The 20,155-nt window shown below is 42.1% G+C and overlaps 1 protein-coding gene across 3 annotated transcripts in view; it reads right to left on the bottom strand.

Annotated features, from left to right (window-relative positions):
- Positions 1–1,854: 1,854 nt before the first annotated feature.
- UBR2 (ubiquitin protein ligase E3 component n-recognin 2) overlaps positions 1,855–20,155 on the bottom strand; it is a 126,463-nt gene continuing 108,162 nt past the window's right edge. For all 3 annotated transcript variants that reach the window (XM_029943296.1, XM_029943295.1, XM_029943297.1), the window contains 11 exons: positions 18,717–18,813; positions 18,175–18,242; positions 16,833–16,968; positions 16,268–16,358; positions 14,716–14,846; positions 13,593–13,701; positions 10,971–11,027; positions 8,659–8,736; positions 7,332–7,502; positions 5,436–5,537; positions 1,855–4,024 (listed from right to left, as the gene is read on the bottom strand). In XM_029943296.1, coding sequence (XP_029799156.1) covers positions 3,883–4,024; positions 5,436–5,537; positions 7,332–7,502; positions 8,659–8,736; positions 10,971–11,027; positions 13,593–13,701; positions 14,716–14,846; positions 16,268–16,358; positions 16,833–16,968; positions 18,175–18,242; positions 18,717–18,813 — 1,182 coding nt within the window. In that variant the 3' untranslated portion in view covers positions 1,855–3,882. The remainder of the gene's footprint in view (positions 4,025–5,435; positions 5,538–7,331; positions 7,503–8,658; positions 8,737–10,970; positions 11,028–13,592; positions 13,702–14,715; positions 14,847–16,267; positions 16,359–16,832; positions 16,969–18,174; positions 18,243–18,716; positions 18,814–20,155) is intronic.

Here is a 20,155-nt window from a genome sequence, read left to right as displayed (position 1 = left end):
AGACTTAGGGCGAGCTGCACTTAACTGGGCTTCTCGGGTAGTGGCCAACAAGACGCTGCCCTGGGTCTGCACTGCGTCTAACCTCAGTCTTTCCTGGGAGCAGTATAAATTCATTTCCCCCAGGGGACTCAGCCAGGTTTTCAAGTCTGGCAGGCCTCCCTTGGGGCAGGGTGAGAGGTAAAGGCAGCACCTTAGGCCTTTTACACGTTTAAAACACTCCATAGTGAAGAAGTAGGTACTAGCTGCTTATTTTGAACATGTAGGAAGACAAGTATCCCGGAATCTGTGGTTTCAGTTCAAGAACCCATAGCTTCTTGTGACATGTTCAAGCCCAGGACTGAGCCACCAGCAAATAAACCCCAAGTAACCTCAATACAGGTTAATAGGATTAGGTGCTTGTTCTGCATGCTCCCTTGCCCCTCCTTGTTCGGGCACTTGTAACGCTGGGCCAGCAGGTTTGCAGCTTAGCCAGGAGCGGGGCCGAGTAGGGGAGGGAAGGGAGACCAAGACAACTGGAGCCTCTGACCTGCTACTAGAAGATAACGTGGGTCCTGAGGACAGTGCAGCTAGCCAGCAGCACCGTGTGGGGTAGGAACGTGGGGGCGAATGGTATGGAAGTCCAGGGAGAGAGGACAGATTTGCTTGAAGGAGGGGGAAACATCAGTCTTTAACTTGTCCTCCCAGAGGATGAATATAAACAGCAAAGTTAGAGAATGTTGTGCACAGACGGTATACAGCGGGTTAAGATAGAAAGAGTAATTCCTAGCTATTGACCCAAGGGGAATGGAAACGTAGGTCCACACAAAAACCTGCACAGTAACGTTTTCATTTTTTTCATAACCACCAAAAGCCACGACATCTGCACAGTGGAACACGGTTCAGCGACCAAAAGGAACACAAATGATTCTCCAGTGCATTAGTCTTCTTAGAGAAGCCAGGCTCAAAACGCTACTACATGTGATATAGATTTACAGGACATTCTGGAAGAGGCAAAACCAAGGGACAGAAAGATTAGTGGTTGTCTGGGGTCAAGACAGGGGAAGAAGGTGACCACAAAGGGGCTTGAGGGAACTTCCTGGGGAGACAGAACTGTTGTTTGATAGTAGTTGTATGCCTTTGTGAAAATGCATAAAACTGTCCATTAAAAAGGGTGAATTTTGCTATTTATAAAATACCTTAATATACTTGACTTAAAAAAAAAAATAAGGACAGAGCAAGGAAAGTGTCAGAGGGCTTAATGAGCCTTGTAACTGCTGGCGTTTGGACCAGGGAAGGGAGTAAGCCGGGAGCAGCGTTAAAGGCCAGAAGACAGGGGAAGCACATGGAAACCTTCCTTTCTTCGTTTATACCTTCTGTTTTAAGAGGATTTTGAAAAGCACAGCAAAGTTCTTGTAGGCAAAGACTCTCCTGCAAATAAAGGATAGAGTTTCCTTCCTCCACGTGCCTCTCATGAGCAGAGGATGTCTGGGGAATGGGTAAGAGCAAGGACTTGGGAGATTACCAGGGAAGAAAGAGCAAGAGAAGTATAAACCTGAAGGCAGGCCTTGTTGCTGGGAGAGACTTTTGAGTGCTCTGGTTTCCTCAGTGATTTGAGGTCCAAAATGGTTCAGAAAGGTCACAAGCTCTCACAGCCAATGAATATGAAGCTTACTCAGCTGAAATGATGATCCAGCTTTCTCTGGTAAGGTCAAGATGGTTTGGCTAATGGCCATAACTGACACTAATAATATAAGCCTCTTAATTTTCAAGCTAATATAGATGTCCCACTTTATTTGTAGCAAGGTGACATGGAGAACATTTCCATGGCATTTAAGTGAGCGAAACAAAATGAAGAAAAGGTAGGCAGACCCAAAGTAATGTCAACACCTAAAGCATTTATTTGGATATCTTTAAAATTTTTACATATGATACATTCCAAATTTTACAAGTTGTCCACAGATATTAAAGTTATAGCCAATTTATTAAACAGATATGATTTTCCCTGATATGGAAAGTATGTTATATAAACATTTCTACAATAAACATAATACATGCAGAACAAATCATAAAAACTAAGATGATTCATTAGGTAGGGAAGACAATTAGCTTAATGATGCACACACCAGAAACTGAAAGGGTGCATGTGTTGCTAAATTCGTCAGACTCCCTGACATTCTCAGAGAATGAAATCCAGGGACACCCTCTGCTAACAATGGACTTCTATGAAGTCATTCCTGAAAGACAGAGTATCGTTATGATTTGGTGAACATGATCATAATCCATTTACAGAGAGGGAACCTGGGCTTACTTTAAGCTTGGTGAAGATATGGAGAAAAGTCAGAAGAAGGTGGACTTAACACTAAAGGAATGGGCATGTGCAAAAGGCCAAAAGAAACATTAAAACCATTATGCCATCCACAGCCTCAGACCTTATGAATGGAAGAGAGGCCAGAAAACCGGGGAGAGTGCTGGGTCCTAATCTGGATCTTCCTGTTGATCCTCCTCTCAGCTGGGTGAACCAGTCCCAAGCAAGAAGGGTTAAGGTCATCCTTTCAGGGCAGGGGTTCCTGTCACATACTCCCTTGGAGGAAGCAGCGAATGTGGCTTTAACATTCCCACTTATTTTAGCCTAAAGTCTGGAATTGTGACCTTCTTCCTGGGTTTATTGCAGTGTATGCAAAGCTGAGTGGAACAGAACTTTTAGATGTAGTTCAAACCAGTCTGAATGAAAGGGTTACTTTCATGGACTAAAAAAATCCAAGACCCTCTTATGATTCATCTGTTCCTTAGCCCCACCGCAGAGAGGCTCACACTGTCCTCCGCCACTAAATCTGCCATCACTCTGTGTGTATTCAAGCTCTCAGTGCACATGTACCAACCGAGAGCGGCCGCGTGGTATCTAAGAGTTAAAAGCTATTTTACTAAGTGGCTATCATTCTAGGAAGGCACCTCTTAGTAAGAACAGTAATGTTTAAAAATAACAGAAAGCCTGGGCGCACAGGCTGTCCCAGGAATGTACTAAGGGAGCGAGCCGGTAAGCAGCAGTTCATCTATTCCAGGAGAGGAGGAGGGGTAAGGAGACCTCAAAACACAGAGTTCTCATTTTTCCTCCTAGTGTTTGATTCAAGATGCACACAATCTCTCGGTTTATTCTTAGAAATGGGAATATATTGTCTGAAAAATTAGGATACTCTAAGTTTTCAAAAAGCCCTTTAAAATGAGTTTTTCTCTCAAAGCCAAAAGTCTTGCCAAAAATACCTCCTCAAAACCCAAAAAACCCCCCAAATTCTATAGCCCTGAAAACCACCTAGCATACGAAAGCAAACACCTCTCCCCTTCACTCCACAAGCTCCTTCTGCACACGTGCCCCAACCTGTTCACAGTGATGGAGACAGGAGATTGCTGCTTTCAAAATCCATTGCTTTGCTCTTAGAGGTAGGGTCCCGTGAGCGGAAGGGACAGCGACCCAATCCCAGTGTTGACAGTCACTGAAAGGGACCAAGAAGTGTGACCCCCAAGAGACCACAGAGACTGTCGAATCAGCTTCAGGCCTGGAGTTCCTTGGGATCAGTAATGGAGCATGGCTCAGACTCCTGGGAACGGTCAAACACAGTCACACACGCCCACAAAGGGGCCGTGCCCAGCCGGGGAAGAGCGTGCTTCTTGCTGGATTCTAAAACTCAAGCAGTTGCTTTTGAGGGACACGGCGAACAGTGCAAGAAAATCTGCTGATGGAAGGTGATTTTCATCAGTCCCTGGAGGCAGAAACCATGAAAACAAAACTGGGAAAAGCTTAAATAAAGAATTTATTTCCAAATTCAGTAGAATTTATTTCCTATTCTCTTTCTTGAGAAGCCAACTGGGTTACAAAAATCCAAGTTTCTGTTTTTGGTTGTGAAGTAATTATAAATGTTGCCAGTCGATGCCAACCAGTGTCTGATTGGCTTCCTGTGCGTGTCCAATCTCTTCCGTGATACTGTGCTGGTGCCAAAGCTTCTGAATCTTCTTAAATCGCTCTTTGCACAAATGTAATGGGTTTCCCCGTCTAGAAGGAAGACGCACGTCACTCAGGAGGCACTCATATTCTGTTTATTCATCTATTAAACCCCAACCTTTCCTGATTTAGGAACAGTTACAAGTTACTGGTTTAAGATCCTCTGCAAAATTCCTGTTCTGCACGAGACCGTGGCTATTAACACATTAGTTCTGAAGGTTGACTAGGAGCAGCTAAAGGGAGTAAGTGCTGAAAAGAAGAGGAAAAATGTACGCGAACTACACTTACTCAGGCAGGGGTGAGGGGAGAGAGGAGGAAGGTGGAGGGGGAGAAGCTAAAACGAATCGAATCGTTCACTTAGTTGCTAAAATGTTAAGTAAGAAGGGAGGAGGCAGGCGACAGGATGGGAGGAATATCGCAAGGGTAAAACTTCCCCGAGTGCTCTCTTTCAGCCACAGAGTCTAATAAACGAAGCAGCCAAATGTGATGGACTTCCGGGTCTAAGGGACCCAAAGCGAAGGTTTTGGTGAGTTCGTGCTGGCGGCCTCTGCTCCTGCTTCAGAGCACACCAGTCCTCTCACGCGCTAACCAGGGCCCTGTCTTCTAAGAGCCCCTGCTCCTCGGGGCAACAGAACATCACCAGGTGGCAGATGGGGGTAACCTTGCAGCTGAGTGCCCAGGGCAGCCCCTTACTTCTCTTGCCTTGGTTTCCAGGCATTCATTTTCGGCGCCCCAAGGCTGGATGGTTCTGTCTACGTTAAGACTTCCACCTTCTCTGGGAGAAAAGATGGTCTAAAAGAAGTTGTTTTACACTGCTTGAGGGAACTGCTATTAGCATTTTCTTATGATATAATAGAAGCAACCAGAGAAATGATTAAGCCTCAAACACTGTTGTCTTGGTTTGTAAGTTCTATTTGCCCCAGACTCAAGTTAATAAGATAAGCACACCTCTCTCTTTTTTTAAAGTAGGCTGCAAGCCCAATGTGGGGCTTGAACTCAGGACCCTGAAGTCAAGTCCCATGCTCTATGGACAGCTAGCCCCACCTACATCTCTTCTTAATTAAGATTTGCTCTTTTATATCACCCAGTCAACACTGGGTCTCTGCATATAAAAACGCACAACTCCCAACAGGCTATCCCCACAGGGCTCTGATGCTGTGGATGCCACGTGGCCATTTCAACTGTTCTCTGGGGTGATAAATGGAAAAAAGTTGTATTCTCTCCTGTTCTTTTCCCTTATCTATTCTGATGGCCAGCATGACGTTGTGAGGGCTGGGAGAGGGAATGGCAGTGAGGCAGACAGGGTGCCCTCCTTGGAAGAGTCCACCTCCACCAGAACAGAAGCTCCACGGGCCCTGAGCTGTTAGCAGGCAGTGCTCACCGAGGCCCACCACATGGCCGTGCTCTGAAGGCTCTGGAGGCCCAGGGTCAGCCAACCCAGCCCCCCAGCACGGGGCCTTACCTGAGTCCCTGGTCAGTCTCCCCATAGTCGTCAAGGTAAGGAGGAGAATAAAAACAGCCTTTGGTTTTGCCAGCTAAAAATAGCACCTGACATTCCCGTACTCTGTAGAGAGACCGTTTATACATTCCAGATTAGTAACAGATGCCTGGGTTCAGTTCCTAATGGAGTGAAGTCTTATAAAAATAAACAACACCAGTGCTAGACGAGAACAAACTGCATTTACAGCAGAGACACTTAAAGCATCAACACATATACCCAGGTTTTAAAAGTAACTACACCAACTGCATCGTAACGAGTAATGACTGCACTGTAAGTTAAAATAGCAAGGGAGAGGGACATTTTGGATTAGGAATCGATGGCTCGTATAATACTAGCATTTAAAAAATTATTAAGTGTGAGAAAGATTGTTAACTTCTAAATATAAAATACTAATATTTTAACAACTATTATGAAGAAACCGTTCATTGAAGAAATGTTCAAAAACATTCTGAATTTGGTTGACTTGAAACACAACACCGTACACGACCAAAAGAATTTTGAAATATGGCAGACGTGAGAAAACGCTACTTTTGTATTTCTCCTAAAGGGCTATTTGAAAATGGGTCTCCCCATCACTTTGAGAGGTTTTCTGACCTATTTTGGGTATTAATAATTTGGCACAATTCAACATTTATTGTGAACCTGTCGTATGTAAGAAATTGTCAGGCTCCAGGGGACTAAGATACGAACATAATCTATGCCCCAGGGGAGCTCAAACTCCCGTCACTTCTCTCCTTCAAACCCTGAACTGGCTTCCATCTCACTCCGATGTCACCAGGACATAGCAGGCCCCGTAACTCTCCCCCTCGTGCACACAACTCCGGCGACACTAGCCTCATTGCTGTTTTCTGCAAACAGCAGGCACATTCCCCAGTAATTCTGCAACTGTTATTCCCCACCTAGAGTTTCTTCCTGTTTCTTTTGATGTTTATTCACAAGTCACCTTTTCAGGGAACTTACCCTGGTTCCCAAACTAAATCCAATGCCTCATCTGCCATCTCCTATTTCTCTCTCCCTGCCTTACTTTTTCTCCTCTGAGTGTATCACTTTCTAAATTCATATCAGCCTGTTTATTTTCTCTCTCCCACACTAGAAAATGAGTTCCACGAAGGCAGAGATTTTTATCTGTCTTGCTATTGCTTTCTCAAAGCCCACAACACAGCAGTCACTAATAAGTATTTGCTGTATATTGTCTAGTATACACAAGCATAGTTGACCCTAGAACATGGTAGTTAGAGGTGCTGACCTCCCGTGCAGTTGAGTATCTGTGTATAAACTCTGACTCCCCCCAAATTTAACTACTAATAGCTCTCTGTTGACTGGAAGGTTTACTGATAACACAATGATTATCACACATCTTGCATGTTAAAGCAAGCTAGAGAAAAGACGATGTATTAGTTACGAAGAAACTCAGAAGGAAAATACATTTACAGTACTATACTGTATTTACTGAGCAAAACAAACGTGTAAGTGGACTTGTATATAGTTCCAAACCGTGTTGTTCAAGGGTCAATAGTATATATATCAGCCAGTGAGACTGTATGGATTCCAAGCCAGAAGGATACAACAAGAGAAGGAATTCTGATTGGATTTGGGCAGAAAATCAAGGATAGTTTCACATTAGAATGAGGCTCAAAGAAAGCCAACCCAACTGTCATGGGGGTGGGAAGCAGCAGGGAAGAGACAGCATGAGCCAAATACAAGATGTGACAAGAGGAGGCTCCCACGTTCCTCAAAGAACACAACACACGAGAACAGCAATCTCAAAATTCTCTGCAACACAATAGTTTCTTGTGCCGTCCTGCAACATTCATATACCATGGCGGATGCGAAGGAAAAAGTGCCCGCGGGCCTCACCTGAGGAAGATGCCCACCCCGGAACCACAGGAGTAGGTGTGGGCGGTGCAGGCTCCTACGTCTTCCCCTTCCAGTTCCGTCTGACAGCAGTAGCTCTGGGAGCACAGCAGAGCCCCACACACGAGGCACAGAGTGGGGGCTCTGCTCTTATCACCACCTGATTTGGGGCACCTCCATGGGACAGAAAAAGCTCAAGTCACTGCTCTAAAAAAGAGTGATGAAAGAGCTGACGGTGGTAAAGCCACCGGGAAAAACTTTTGCAATATCGAGTAGAGCTGAAGAGGCCTATGTTCTATGGGCCAGGCAAATTTCTTTCTTTCTTTTGGGGGGAGGGGGGGCATGGTGGTGGCTGTATTTCTATTTTAAATGAGAAATGAACTGAAACAATACATACTGTTGTACAAACTTCTCTTTCACGTAACACATAGGAAACAATTTCCAAGTCAATGTTTTGACCATATGTCATATATCACATGTACCATGACCAGCATTCCTTTCAAAAGGTGAGAGGAACCCTCACATTGCCAGAAGAAGGCAGAGTAGGTCTCCAGAGAGTACAGTTTGACGTCTACTGTGCCAGGCAAATTTATTTCTAAATTTGGGAACACCTCACACAAACACCATGTTCGGGAAATATTCAATCAACAATTGGAGAAAACGTAAATAAAATCAACAGGAGAAAAAAAAACATGTAAATTCTGCCATCATGTGATGAAACACTACACAAGAGTGAGAAGTGATGAATTATATGTATGTTGACTGTATAAAAACTCTTACAAACTGCTGAGTGAAAAAAACTGTGGAGAATATACAGTAGAGTGCCATTTTAAAGCTTAGAACATGTGAAACAAATATATGCTGCTTGGGAATATAAATATTTGCTGCTACTGTGCACATGCCCAGGAAGGCTCTAATCTCTGGCGGAACGGTGGGTCTCTGCGCGGGGAGGAGTTTGCACCAGAGGAGAAATACACAAGGCAGCTTCAACCGTCGAGGTCGTGTTCAAGTTTTTATACTACTGATTATTACTTATAGTGCTTCTAGGTCAAACATTTAAAAATATTGCCAAGGGCTCTTATACTTTAAAGTGCAAATGGTTACTTAGATAACCTGTAGTGAATCAGATTTGTCCCCCATTGCCCCGTTTCCTGTATCTCATCCTGAGGGTGTGGGAGCGATGCTGTTACTGGTCGGGCAGTAACACTAACCTGTTACAACTCCCCTCCCCAAACAAGGCTGAACAGCGACAAAGTCCCTTAAATTCTGTGTAGAGAAGTGAGTGCTTCCAGTGGTAGGAAATGCTCAACACTTGAATATCAGAACTTACGAGAAATTAGATGCTTGATTAATGAGGCTGCTGTAATCCTCTGGAAGGTCTATTAATTTGTTGGATTCTCTTGGATAGCTAACACAAAGCAAACCAAAACAACAAAAACACGTAAAAAACAAGTTAGAAGTCCTATTGTAACAATAACACGTAACTCTTAGTTAAAAAAAAAAATAAACGAAGAGACTGAATCTGGGTGATGGGGGTTATCACCGTGATAAAACGGCACTTTTTTTTTTTAGATGCAGTGTCTTTATTATTATTTATTTTATTTTATTTTTTATTTATTATTGTTGTTTTTTTTAAGGTAAGCTCTTCACCCAGCATGGGGCTTGAACTCACAACCCTGAGATCAAGGGTCCCGTGCTCTCCCCCTGAGCCAGCCAGGCGCCCCTAAAAAGGTACTCTTAAATAACACAGGGCCCTAGGGTTTATGTTTTTACTTGAAGAGCTCAGATTAGATTAGCACGATAGTAGACAGTACTTAGGATCGGCCTGGTAAAGTGGAAATGTGGGAGCTCTGGGAAGAAAGGGAGGACACACCTCCCGGGGCTTCTCAGGAAACAGCAGTCATGGAGGCCCGACCATACAGTGCAGAGTAAGACACAAAAGACATGCTTACTAGGGGTGATCTTAAGGCAGAAATGAGTTGGAGGGAAGAAGGCAGTAGAAAAAACAGGTAGATTTTCTTTAGAGCTACTCGGCCACGTCGGTTCTACAACAAGTTAATTCAGATCAAATGCAGATCCAAATCCAACTGGTACGTGAGGCCCTGCTCTCGGTGCTCTCATATGCCTAGCACACGCTGTGCGATGCGGCCTGTCCCCTCTCTCCCCACCACAGGGACAGGCTGCCAGCAGGTAGTTACTGAGACAGATCTTATTCCAGAGTCACCTGGGGGGAATTTTGGAGAGACTCACATGTTAACTTTAGAGAAATTGGATTTGGTACGTAGGAGCCTGGGGATTCTTATAAACGCTGGAATTCCACTTGGCTCAACCTAATACAATTAGGGTGCTATCGTTTCCAGACTTGGGACAGGCTGTGTATAAAATCAAAGAAATAGAACAGTTAATCTCCTCTAGCTTTCTGATTTTTATGGATGATGTATTCAATAGAACCAAGGAGAGATTAACAGATGAAATACATGTCATCACCCAGGATAGCACACTTTACTATGGAATCAAAATAGAGCTAGTGTCAAAAGGAATGAAGGGGGAAAAAAACGAAGAAAAAAAAAAAAGGACATGATTTGATAACCACTGAAGCTGAGTGACAGGAATGTGGAGCTTTATACTATTATTTATACTTTTTGGTAGTTTCAAATTTTCCATAATAAAAGGGAAAAAACAAAGCTAAGAGAAACCTGAAAAAGGACCAACATTTAAATTTTTATCTTATTTATTTATTTACTTTAATATTTAGTTTTAGTTTGAGTACAAGGGGAGGGGGCCGAGAGAGGGGGAAAGAAGATCCAAAGCGGCTCTGCACTGACAAGCTGACAGCTGACGTGGGGCTTGAACTTGCAAACCATGAGATGATGGACCTGAGCTGAAGTCGGATGGTCAACTGACTAAGTGTGCATCAGGACCTACATTTTTAAAAAAGCAAACAATCTAAAAAATAACTTGGATTTTTGTTACTTTTGCCAAGAATAATGCATTATATTTATATTCATAATTCTGGGTTGTTGGTTTTTTTATGAGAGGGAGAGAAGGCTCACATGCGAGTGGTGGAAAGGGACAGAGGGAGAGAGAGAATCCTAAGCAGGCTCCATGCTCAGTGCAGAGCCCGATGCAGGGCTTGATCTCAATGACCCTGGGATCATGGCTTGAGCTGAACTCAAGAGCTGGACATTCAACCGAATGAGCCACCCATAATTATGGGTGCTCCTCATAATTCTGATTCTTTTATAAACTCTTGTTAGACTAAGAAGAAAAAAGTATGAAGGCAAGATGTCCTATCTCCCAGAATCACTCAGGGTCTGGGAAGTCAATTTTAAAGGAAGGGCACACTTATTTATATCCTGCTTCTTCCCCACCTCCCACCATCCAACCAAATCTTTGATGATCTTTTTTTTTTTTTCCTGGAGAGAGAGAGAGAGAGAGAGAGAGAGAGAGAGAGAGAGAGATACAGGGAAGGGCAGAGAGACAGAAAGACTCCCAAGCAGGCTCTGATCTGTCAGTACTGAGCCCGATGTGGGGCTTGAACTCACGGACCATGAGATCATGTTCTGAGCCAAAATCAAGAGCTGGATGCTTAACCGACTGAGCCACCCAGATGCCCCATATCTTTGATAATCTTTAACTTACCTTATAGCATCTCTTTCACCTTCTAGATATCTTTTAACTTCAATGTGATGACACCAACTTCAATGTAAATAGAAAAAAAAATCCCACTTAACTTTCAAAGGGTTAGAACTAGAATTTTTTCCTCTCTAAATATAGCAAGAGAAAAACAAATCTTCTTGCCTCAATAAGATATATCTACTGCATCAAAAGAAGCTTGGAGGAATACATATTTTGCTTCAACTTTTAAAATCATTAAGACTATGATCTGTGATTTATTAAAGTCTATTATCCCACTAATTTGGACATTCTGGAAAAACCAGTATGAATTAATGACAACCTTTTACTATTTGGAGCTAAAATACTCCTATTAAATTTTTTTTAATTGTGACAAAATATACATAATATAAAACTTACCATTTTAACCATTTTTAAGTGTACAATTCTATGGTATGAAGTACATTCACACTGTTAGGCAATCACCACTACCAATCATCTCCAGAACTTCTTTTTTTTTTTTTTTTTAAACAAAAAGTTTTTAATGTTTATTTATTATTGAGACAGAAACAGAGCATGAGTGGGGGAGGGACAGAGAGAGAGGGAGACGCAGAATCCAAAGCAGGCTCCAGGCTGTCAGCACAGAGCCCGACATGGGGCTTGAACCCACAAACTGTGAGATCATGACCTGAGCTGAAGTTGGACGCTTAACCGACTGAGCCACCCAGGTGCCCCCCCCCCTTTTTTTAAATGTTTATTTATTTTGAGAGAGACAGAGAGAGGCAGAGAGAGGAAAAAAGAGAATCTCAAGCAGGCTCCATGCTGTCAGCAGAGTCTAGTGAGGGATGTGAACTCATGAACTGTGACCTCAGCTGAAATCAAGAGTTGGATGCTTAATCAACTGAGCCACAGGAGCCTCAACTCCAGAACTTTTTCGACCTTCCCAAATGAAATTCGGTACTTGTTAAACACTGACGCATTCCTTCCTTCTTCTTCCAGCCTCTGGCAGTCACCATTCTATTTTTTTGTCTCTATGAAATTTGACTACTCTAGATGCCTCATATAAGTGGAAACATACAATATTTTTTCTTTTGTGGTTGGCTTCTTTCACTTAATATGTTTTTAAGATGAGTTTATCCATGTTGTCGCAGGAGTCAGAATTTCCTTCCCCTTTAAAGCTGAATAATATTTCACTGTATGAAACTTACATATTATTTACCTACTCATCTGCTGTTTGTTGGACAATTAGGCTGTTCCATCTTTTGGCTTTCATGAATAATGCTGCTATGAACATGGCTGTACAAGTATCTATGTGAGTCTCTGAAATTCTTTTACAATATATGCCTAGAAGCTGAATTGCTGGATCGTATGATAATTCTACACTTAATTTTCTGAGGAACCTACTGTTTTCCACAGCAGCTGCACTATCTTCTATTCCTACCAGCACTGCACATGGATTTAAACTTCTTGACATTCTCACCAACCAACATGTGTTATTATTGTCTGTCTTTTGATTACAGCCATCCTAATAGGTGTGATGTAGTATCTCACCACAGTTCTTATTTGTGTGTCCTTAATGACTAGTGCTGTTGAGCATGTTTTCATGTGCTTATTGGTCATTTGTATATTTTCTTTGGAGAAGTCCTTTGCTTTTATTTAAACGGGGTAGTTGGTTTGGAGCACCTGGGTGGCTCAGTCAGTTGAGTGTTCAACCCTTGATTTCGGCTCAGGACACGGTCTCACAGTTTGTGAGTTCAAGCCCCGTGTTGGGCTCCATGCTGACATTGAAGAGTCTGCTTGGGACTCTCTGTCTTCCTCTTTCTCTGCCCCTCCCTCGCTCATACTCACTGTTTCTTACTCTCTCAAAATAAACAAATCTTAAAAAAAAAAAGGGTAGTTGCTTTTTGTTGAGATGTAAGAATTATGGCCATATATTCATACATTCTGAATATTAACCCTGTATCAGATATATGATTTGCAAATATTTCCCAATCTAAGGGTAAAAGAGCCAAATTTTAATCTTAACTAACTTGACATGATTGACAAGTAACTTTCTCTAGGCTTCAATTTTTTCAAATATAAAGTGAGGGTACTGCACTAAGGTTTTGTTTTTAATTTTTTTTTAATTAAAAAGATTTTTTTAAATGTTTTACTTATTTTTGATACAGAGAGAGACAGAGCATGCGAGGGGGAGGGGCAGAGAGAGGAGGAGACACAGAACCGGAAGCAGGATCCAGGCTCTGAGCTAGCTGTCAGCACAGAGCCTGATGCAGGGCTCAAACCCACGAATGTGAGATCTGACCTGAGCCGAAGTCGGAGGCTTAACTGACTGAGCCACGCAGCGCCCCCCTCTCAAGGTTTTTAAGATCCAAACATCTACAGAACAGAATCCTAAACAAGTAAGTCAATATAAGGAAATAAACATTTCTACCACTACTCTCCGTCTAAGCAAAGCTGCTTATGCTGTTCATTAGCTTGGCAAAAATCTTACCACACAGGTAAATTGTTAACTAAGAAGGCCTAATCATTATAGGATAAATCACACAGACTGAATTTTGCCAGGCTCACTAAGAATTTTACAATATGTGATAAATCTAAATTTGTTTCCTTAGAACTATTTGATCTGATGGAAGAAGAATGTATCATTACCTTTCAATCAGTAATTTCGTTATCTCATTGTTTTCTTGAAAAAGGCAAATGAGGTTGTTTGGCAGGGAAAGATAGTTACACAAATGTTCAAAATGGCTTGCTCCAGAAACTGCAAATGAAGACAAGAGTGATGCATATAACGACTAAAAGTAGATCTTATAGGAGAGTAAACAAGAGCAGAGCTTAAAAAAAAAAAAAAAAAAAGGATGCTACTACCAGATCCATAACTTGTAGGACGTTCACAAGAGGGCGCGTGGAAGGGGTCCATGGAAAATGACCCAGCTGAGAGTGGAGCCAGGCAGCTCCCACACCAAACTGGTCACCATTTCTTGGTAACTCAGTTTTACCATTTGCAAAATGGTGACCCGCACCATCTCCCTCACTGGGGTTATGTGTGAGCATTAAGGGACAATCATAACACACGGGTGCTCTGGAAAAGTATAAAGCAGTTTAGAAACAGGAGGTGATTTTATCATGAGAGATGGATTTAAGCACTTCTTTAACCATTGCTGCTGCTGATCAGGCGGTCTAGACTATTCACTGAGCGCTGCTGCTGGTCAGCGGACTTTGAGAGGGCAGCCTCACACACAGCTCCCCAGGCCCTGGGCCAGGCACTGTGTGGTACAAAGACCATAAACTTGAAGTCTGCCTTTATACTACACTTTTGGGAAGTGAATCAAAACAGAACAGAGAAAACAACCGAAAATAACAAATGAATCCTACTTTAAAATCATAGAGGTGCAATTAGGGGTATTCTGAACATTAATGCCACACGTTTCAAGTTAAAAATGCTTGACATTGTGAGTTCTCCTCTTTTATTATCTAAAGAACCTAGTTTCTGAATAACATAAAATTGAACATTTTAACATCTGAAAGCAAAACTAGTATATTTTTGTAGATGTAAATGTACAAAATAGGACAAAAATGTACAAAAACAGTACACTTACTGAAATCCAAGTAAACTCAGACATACATATATAAATATGCATTTTTAGCCTATAATTGTGCACATCACCAATTAGCTAAGTTCTCAGTTTTCATTTTTGTAAGACACCTTCATTATAAACTCCTGGAGTGAAAGACTGCATACATTTCTTATACTTTGAGAGAAATTGGAAATTACCTTGAATTTCGGGTGGGGAAGGAACTCCATTTAAGTAGTGAAAGAACAAAGCAGAACATTTCAGGAATGGCATGATTCCATTTCTGACATTCCTCCACAGATGCCAGCCAGACGGTGTTTCTTTCAAGGCACTAAAAAGAGACAAGCGATAATTGGGAAACCTAATGAGAAGAGGTCATTCTAGTTTTGGAACAGTATGAAAACACAGACTGTTATCTGGAATCCATGGAACAGAGGCTTAAAAGGAGTGGGTGGTCTCATTGCAGGATGTCTGGTGTAAATGATGCTGTGGCCTCCCTGCTGTTATTAAACTTTATAGAAGTAGAGGTACCTGGTGGCTTAGTCGGTTAAGCGCCCAACTCTTGGATGTTTGTGAGATCGAGCTGCGTAATGGGCTCCGTGCTGACAGCGAGGAGCCTGCTTAGGATTCTGTCTCCTCTCTGCCCCTTCCTTGCTCATGCTCGCTCTCTCTCTCTCAAAATAAACAAACATTAGAGAAAATCTGTAAAATAAAAAACTATCCACTATTCTAGAAACTTTTATCAACACTATTAGTCTGGGAAACTATTTTCACACTCATCTATGTCTAACATAGTTCTAATTGTAACATATAAAATTTAAAATTAGCTTGTTTTTCAGAATATCAGGGTATACGTCTTTATGTCTGTATGTTTTTCTATATGTCGAATTACTTCATTAGCATGTATTCTCAGAAATGGGAAAACTTAGATAAAGAATAAACATTAGGGTCCTTGACATATATTTTTTTAGATGTTTAATTTTGAGAGAGAACGAGCGCACACACGTGCAAGATGGGAGGGGCAGAGAGGAGGATAGAGGATCGGCAGTGGGTTCTTCGCTGACAGTAGCAAGGCCGACATGGGGCTCAAACTCACGAACCATGAGATCATGACCTGAGTGGAAGCCTTAACATACACTGTTAAAACTGCTGTACCAAATCACAATGACTCCAACAATATGTGGATTTCTAATAATTTCCCTGCACTCTGGCCAGTCCTGCATATTATTTTAAAAATATATTAAAGTGCCTGCCTGGGTGGCTCAGTCAGTTAAGTGTCCGACTTCAACTCAGGTCATGATCTTGTTTGTGAGTTCGAGCCCCGCGTCGGGCTCTGTGCTGACAGCTCAGAGGCTGGACTCTGCTTCGGATTATGTGTCTCCCTCTCTCTGCACCTCCCCTGCTCACACTCTCTCTCTCTCAAAAATAAACATTAAAAAAAATTAAGAACAAAAAATTCCTAATGAGAACACACATTTTAGAATCATGCTTTGCCAGATCCTCTGAGCCAAGGAAAGGTCCCATGGCCACATACACGTGGGAAGCTCTGCATGTTCCTCCTGTCTCAGTGACTTCCAACCGCGGTCGTATATTACAATGTCAGGAGTCCTGCGGCTCACTCCCTCATCTTCTCTTTTTAACATGTCACCAGGCAACAATTCAATTTCCCTTTTTTAACAAATGAATTCCTTTTTCATGCTATCACCTACTCATACTTGGGGAACTGTCGTGACTTAAGGATGACGACCTCACCTTCCTGTGCACTGGTGAAGTGTTTTATACAAAGCAAGAACTGCTGATTCTTCTTCGCCAGCAGGATTTTCTTGTTCCATGCCATGCTCTTCTGAAAGATACAGAAACAGCAGTACTCTAAATTTGCTTATTAAATGGGTGAATGACCACATCATTTCGGCACTCTCACAAACTCATGCACTTGCCCATATATGAAAACAGTTGCACAAAATACAAAGACCTTTAATCCCTCAGGTTGAGTGCTGTCACTCTCCATCATAATGAGGAGCCAGCAGGCTTTGGGAGAGGAAGCTGATGGGTGTGCCAGGCAGCGGGCTGTAAGTAAAATCAGCTGTGGCACTCAACTATTACCAAACTTATGAAATAAATAGTTAAGTAAAAAGGTTCACACTGCCAGGAGATTTAAATAGGAGAAAGGAATTTCCACATGAGGATGAAGAGCAAAAACAAGTAGCCTAATTATAATCTATGCATTATTCTCAACTAGGCACCTCTTCCTTTTTTTTTTTTTAAGTGAGAAAACTCAAGTTCTTCCTCCTTTAAGACTCTGACAAAGAGGAGTTACCTGTACACGAGGTAAGTAAGATCTGTACGATGTGTGCCATGGTGACCAGATGGAAAATGTGAAGGTCTCCAGTGCCAAGGCCGATCCCAGAAAAATCCTGACACTGCAACGCAGGGAAAGCGAGCACCAAGCCCACCTAGATACCAAATGCTGACGGTCAGACAAGCCTCCTTTCCTTCCACAGCTGAAGACATTTCCAGTTTCTTAACATGACCCCCTTCTGAGCTCGGCCCCTGCCCTGCAGAAATCTTTCTTAAAGGTACACATGTTAGAAATTCCACAGGGACTGGCTAAATTAAATGACATACAAGCTAATGAGCTCTTCACAAGCACCATCATTTCACCGGCCCAGTGATTCCCTATTCCTGACTTTATTGTTAGTAATAAAGGAAACACTCAAAATCTTTCTAGGGAGTGAGTAATGGGAAAAACATGGTTTTGGATATATAAAAATCTAGATATGAATCCCAGCTCCTCTTATGAGCTTTTTAGACAACAGTTTCTCTGCTGTTTGAGCCTCAGTTTCTCTGCTGGTTAACTAGAGATAATATATACATGTTTTTAATACCACAGCAGTAAGGATGTAAGGGCTGAGAATGGACGTGAAACAGTCAGGTATAGTAGATGCCAGCTCTGTCCTCAGCTTCCTGCTGCCTCCACGGTGGTGCCAGTGGTGGAGGTCTTCACCAGAGCAACAGAAACTGTGATGATGGCTAACATTTACTAGGGGCATGATGCTCTATTCTCTTTACACTGCTTATTCCATTGAGTTCGGACACAGTCATATGAGACAGGTACTAACCAACTTGAAGGTTCAGAATCTGATGCCCAAAAAGATTAAGGGGACAACACGTGGGGTTGTTGTGTGTGGTGCTGCACTCAGTGTCCCAGGTAAGGGACAGAGGTGGGGACAAAAGTGAGCCACCACTGCTTGGCCAGTGGTGTGTCTCGGCGCTCGACTACAACTGCTCCGAAGAAATCTCTCTCCTTAAATCACAGAAAATGGCCATCTGTTGCTAAGTAATGTGACCACGAGGCTCATCTGCCCCAAAGCACTGTGTGGGTCAGCAGCAGCCCTCACGTTACTAGTGCTATTTCTATTTCTCTATAGGTAGAAAATATAAAGAGGTCAAATTACTGACCTCAGTCACAAAGCAAAATAAGAAAGGTCAAGCCTCTCAACCACATTCCTTAACATTTTCTTATGGAAAAGAATTATACTCAGTAGTAGTAAGAATGATGGATGCCAACTTCTCCTGTCTGCCTTTACACTATTCATCAAATCTAAAAATAATTATATAGTAAGATAAAGAACTTCAAACACCAGGCATAAGATACCCACCAACAAATGAAACATGTCGATATCTAATATGCAGGGAAGGTCTCTGTGGCTGTCATCTGGCACCAATGCTAAATAGTTAAAGAAAAATGCATTAGCATGTCTCATATGCTGACATAAGTATTACATTGTTATTATTTTTTTAAATATTTATTTATTTTTGAGAGACAGAGTGTGAGTGCGGGAGGTATGGAGAGAGATACACAGAATCCAGGCAGGCTCCAGGCTCTGAGCTCTCAGCACACAGCCCAATGCGGGGCTTGAACTCACAGATAGAGAGATCATGACCTGAGCTGAAGTCAGAGTCTCAACTGACTGAGCCACCCAGGTGCCCCAGTATTACATTATTTTTAAAACACATATACCCTAGTTTAAATTTATCTTTTTATAAAATATATATGAATTTATAAGCTAGCACTTGTCCATAAGACAGACAGTATTAACCAAAGTATTTTTCATAATGGAGAGAAGTTGCACCTCCAAAAACAAAATCACAGAAGATGAGAAATCACCACAGCGTATATGGTACACGTGTTAATACTCACATGCGAAAAGCTTACAAAAGTGCCTCTGAACCACTGACAGTGATGCCACCGTCCAATGTGCTGCAGCAAATCTTGTTAGTGACCTAAGACAGTCATCCTGAAATAAAGAGATTGATGCAATTAACAAAGAAGCCAGCATACGAAATACATTTGATCCCTGGACAATGTGGGGGTTGGGGGAGCTGAACCGCCCTCCCCGTCCCCAACCCAAATAGTTGAAAATCTGCATACAACTTTTCATTGCCCCAAAACTTAACAACTAATAGCCTACTGTTGACTAGAAGTCTTACTAGTAATATACATAGTTGATTAACACATTTCTCTATGTGTTTATACATATTTTGTAGGTGTATATATGCATATGTATACTGTATATGTGTGTGTATACATGTGAATGTTAAAAAATCATATGTGGGGTGCCTGGGTGGCTCAGTCGGTTGGGCGTCCGACTTCAGCTCAGGTCATGATCACACAGTTTGTGGGTTCCAGCCCTGTGTCGGGCTCTGTGCTGGCAGCTCAGAGCCTGGAGTCTGTCTTCGGATTCTGTGTCTCCTTCTCTCTCTGACACTCCCTTGCTCATGCTGTCTCTCTCGCTCTCAAAAATAAATAAAACATTAAAAAAAAAGAACATATGTAAGTGAACCTGTTCAGTTCAAACCCACATTGTCAAGGGTCAACACTAATTCTCTTCTTCAGGAATCCTAGTTCCAAGCACAGCCAGTCAAAGTAAAGCTGGATGCACATGAGATCTCTCTAGGATCTTTCTAGCTGGTATGGAATAAAATCTGTGACATTTGTAATGAGCTGTCTCTAACATGGAACAAATGGAATGGGGAATATCTAATAGTATGCAGAACAAACCAAAGCTATCTCCTTACAACCCAGCTGCGGTTCTCTATGGAAAAGGATACATGCATCAAACAAACTGCAAACAGCAACAGCTCTCAAGAATGTAATGTGGTATTTATTTGTATTTACTCTCAAGAGATGATCTAAAATGTGGGAAATCCTCCAAATCCTGGGGAAACTATGGGCAAGAAGATGGATGTAACAAATCAACGTGTCTGCAACCATCAAAAATTGTTATGGGAACTAGGCAGCAGCAATGAGAAAATTCATTAAAAATATTTTTTTAAATGTATACATATTAGAGAGAGAGAGACAAACACAGAGTGTGAGTGGAAGGAACAGCGAGAGAGGGAGATACAGAATCCAAAGCAGGCTCCAGGCTCTGAACTGTCAGCACAGAGCCCAACATGGGGCTCAAACCCACAGACCTTGAGATCATGACCTGAGCTGAAGTTGGATGCTTAACGGACTGAGCCACCTAGGTGTTCCTCTAGACTGCCTTTTTAATACTCAACATACTATCAACTCTTATTTATTGTAGCAAAAAATATCATAGTCAACTCTGATATATCGTATTATATCATATATCT

Source organism: Suricata suricatta, chromosome 7, assembly GCF_006229205.1.
Source record: "Suricata suricatta isolate VVHF042 chromosome 7, meerkat_22Aug2017_6uvM2_HiC, whole genome shotgun sequence".
Lineage (NCBI taxonomy): Eukaryota > Metazoa > Chordata > Mammalia > Carnivora > Herpestidae > Suricata > Suricata suricatta.
The sequence above is the reverse complement of the archived record's forward strand: the minus strand, read 5'-3'. Positions and strand labels throughout refer to the sequence as shown.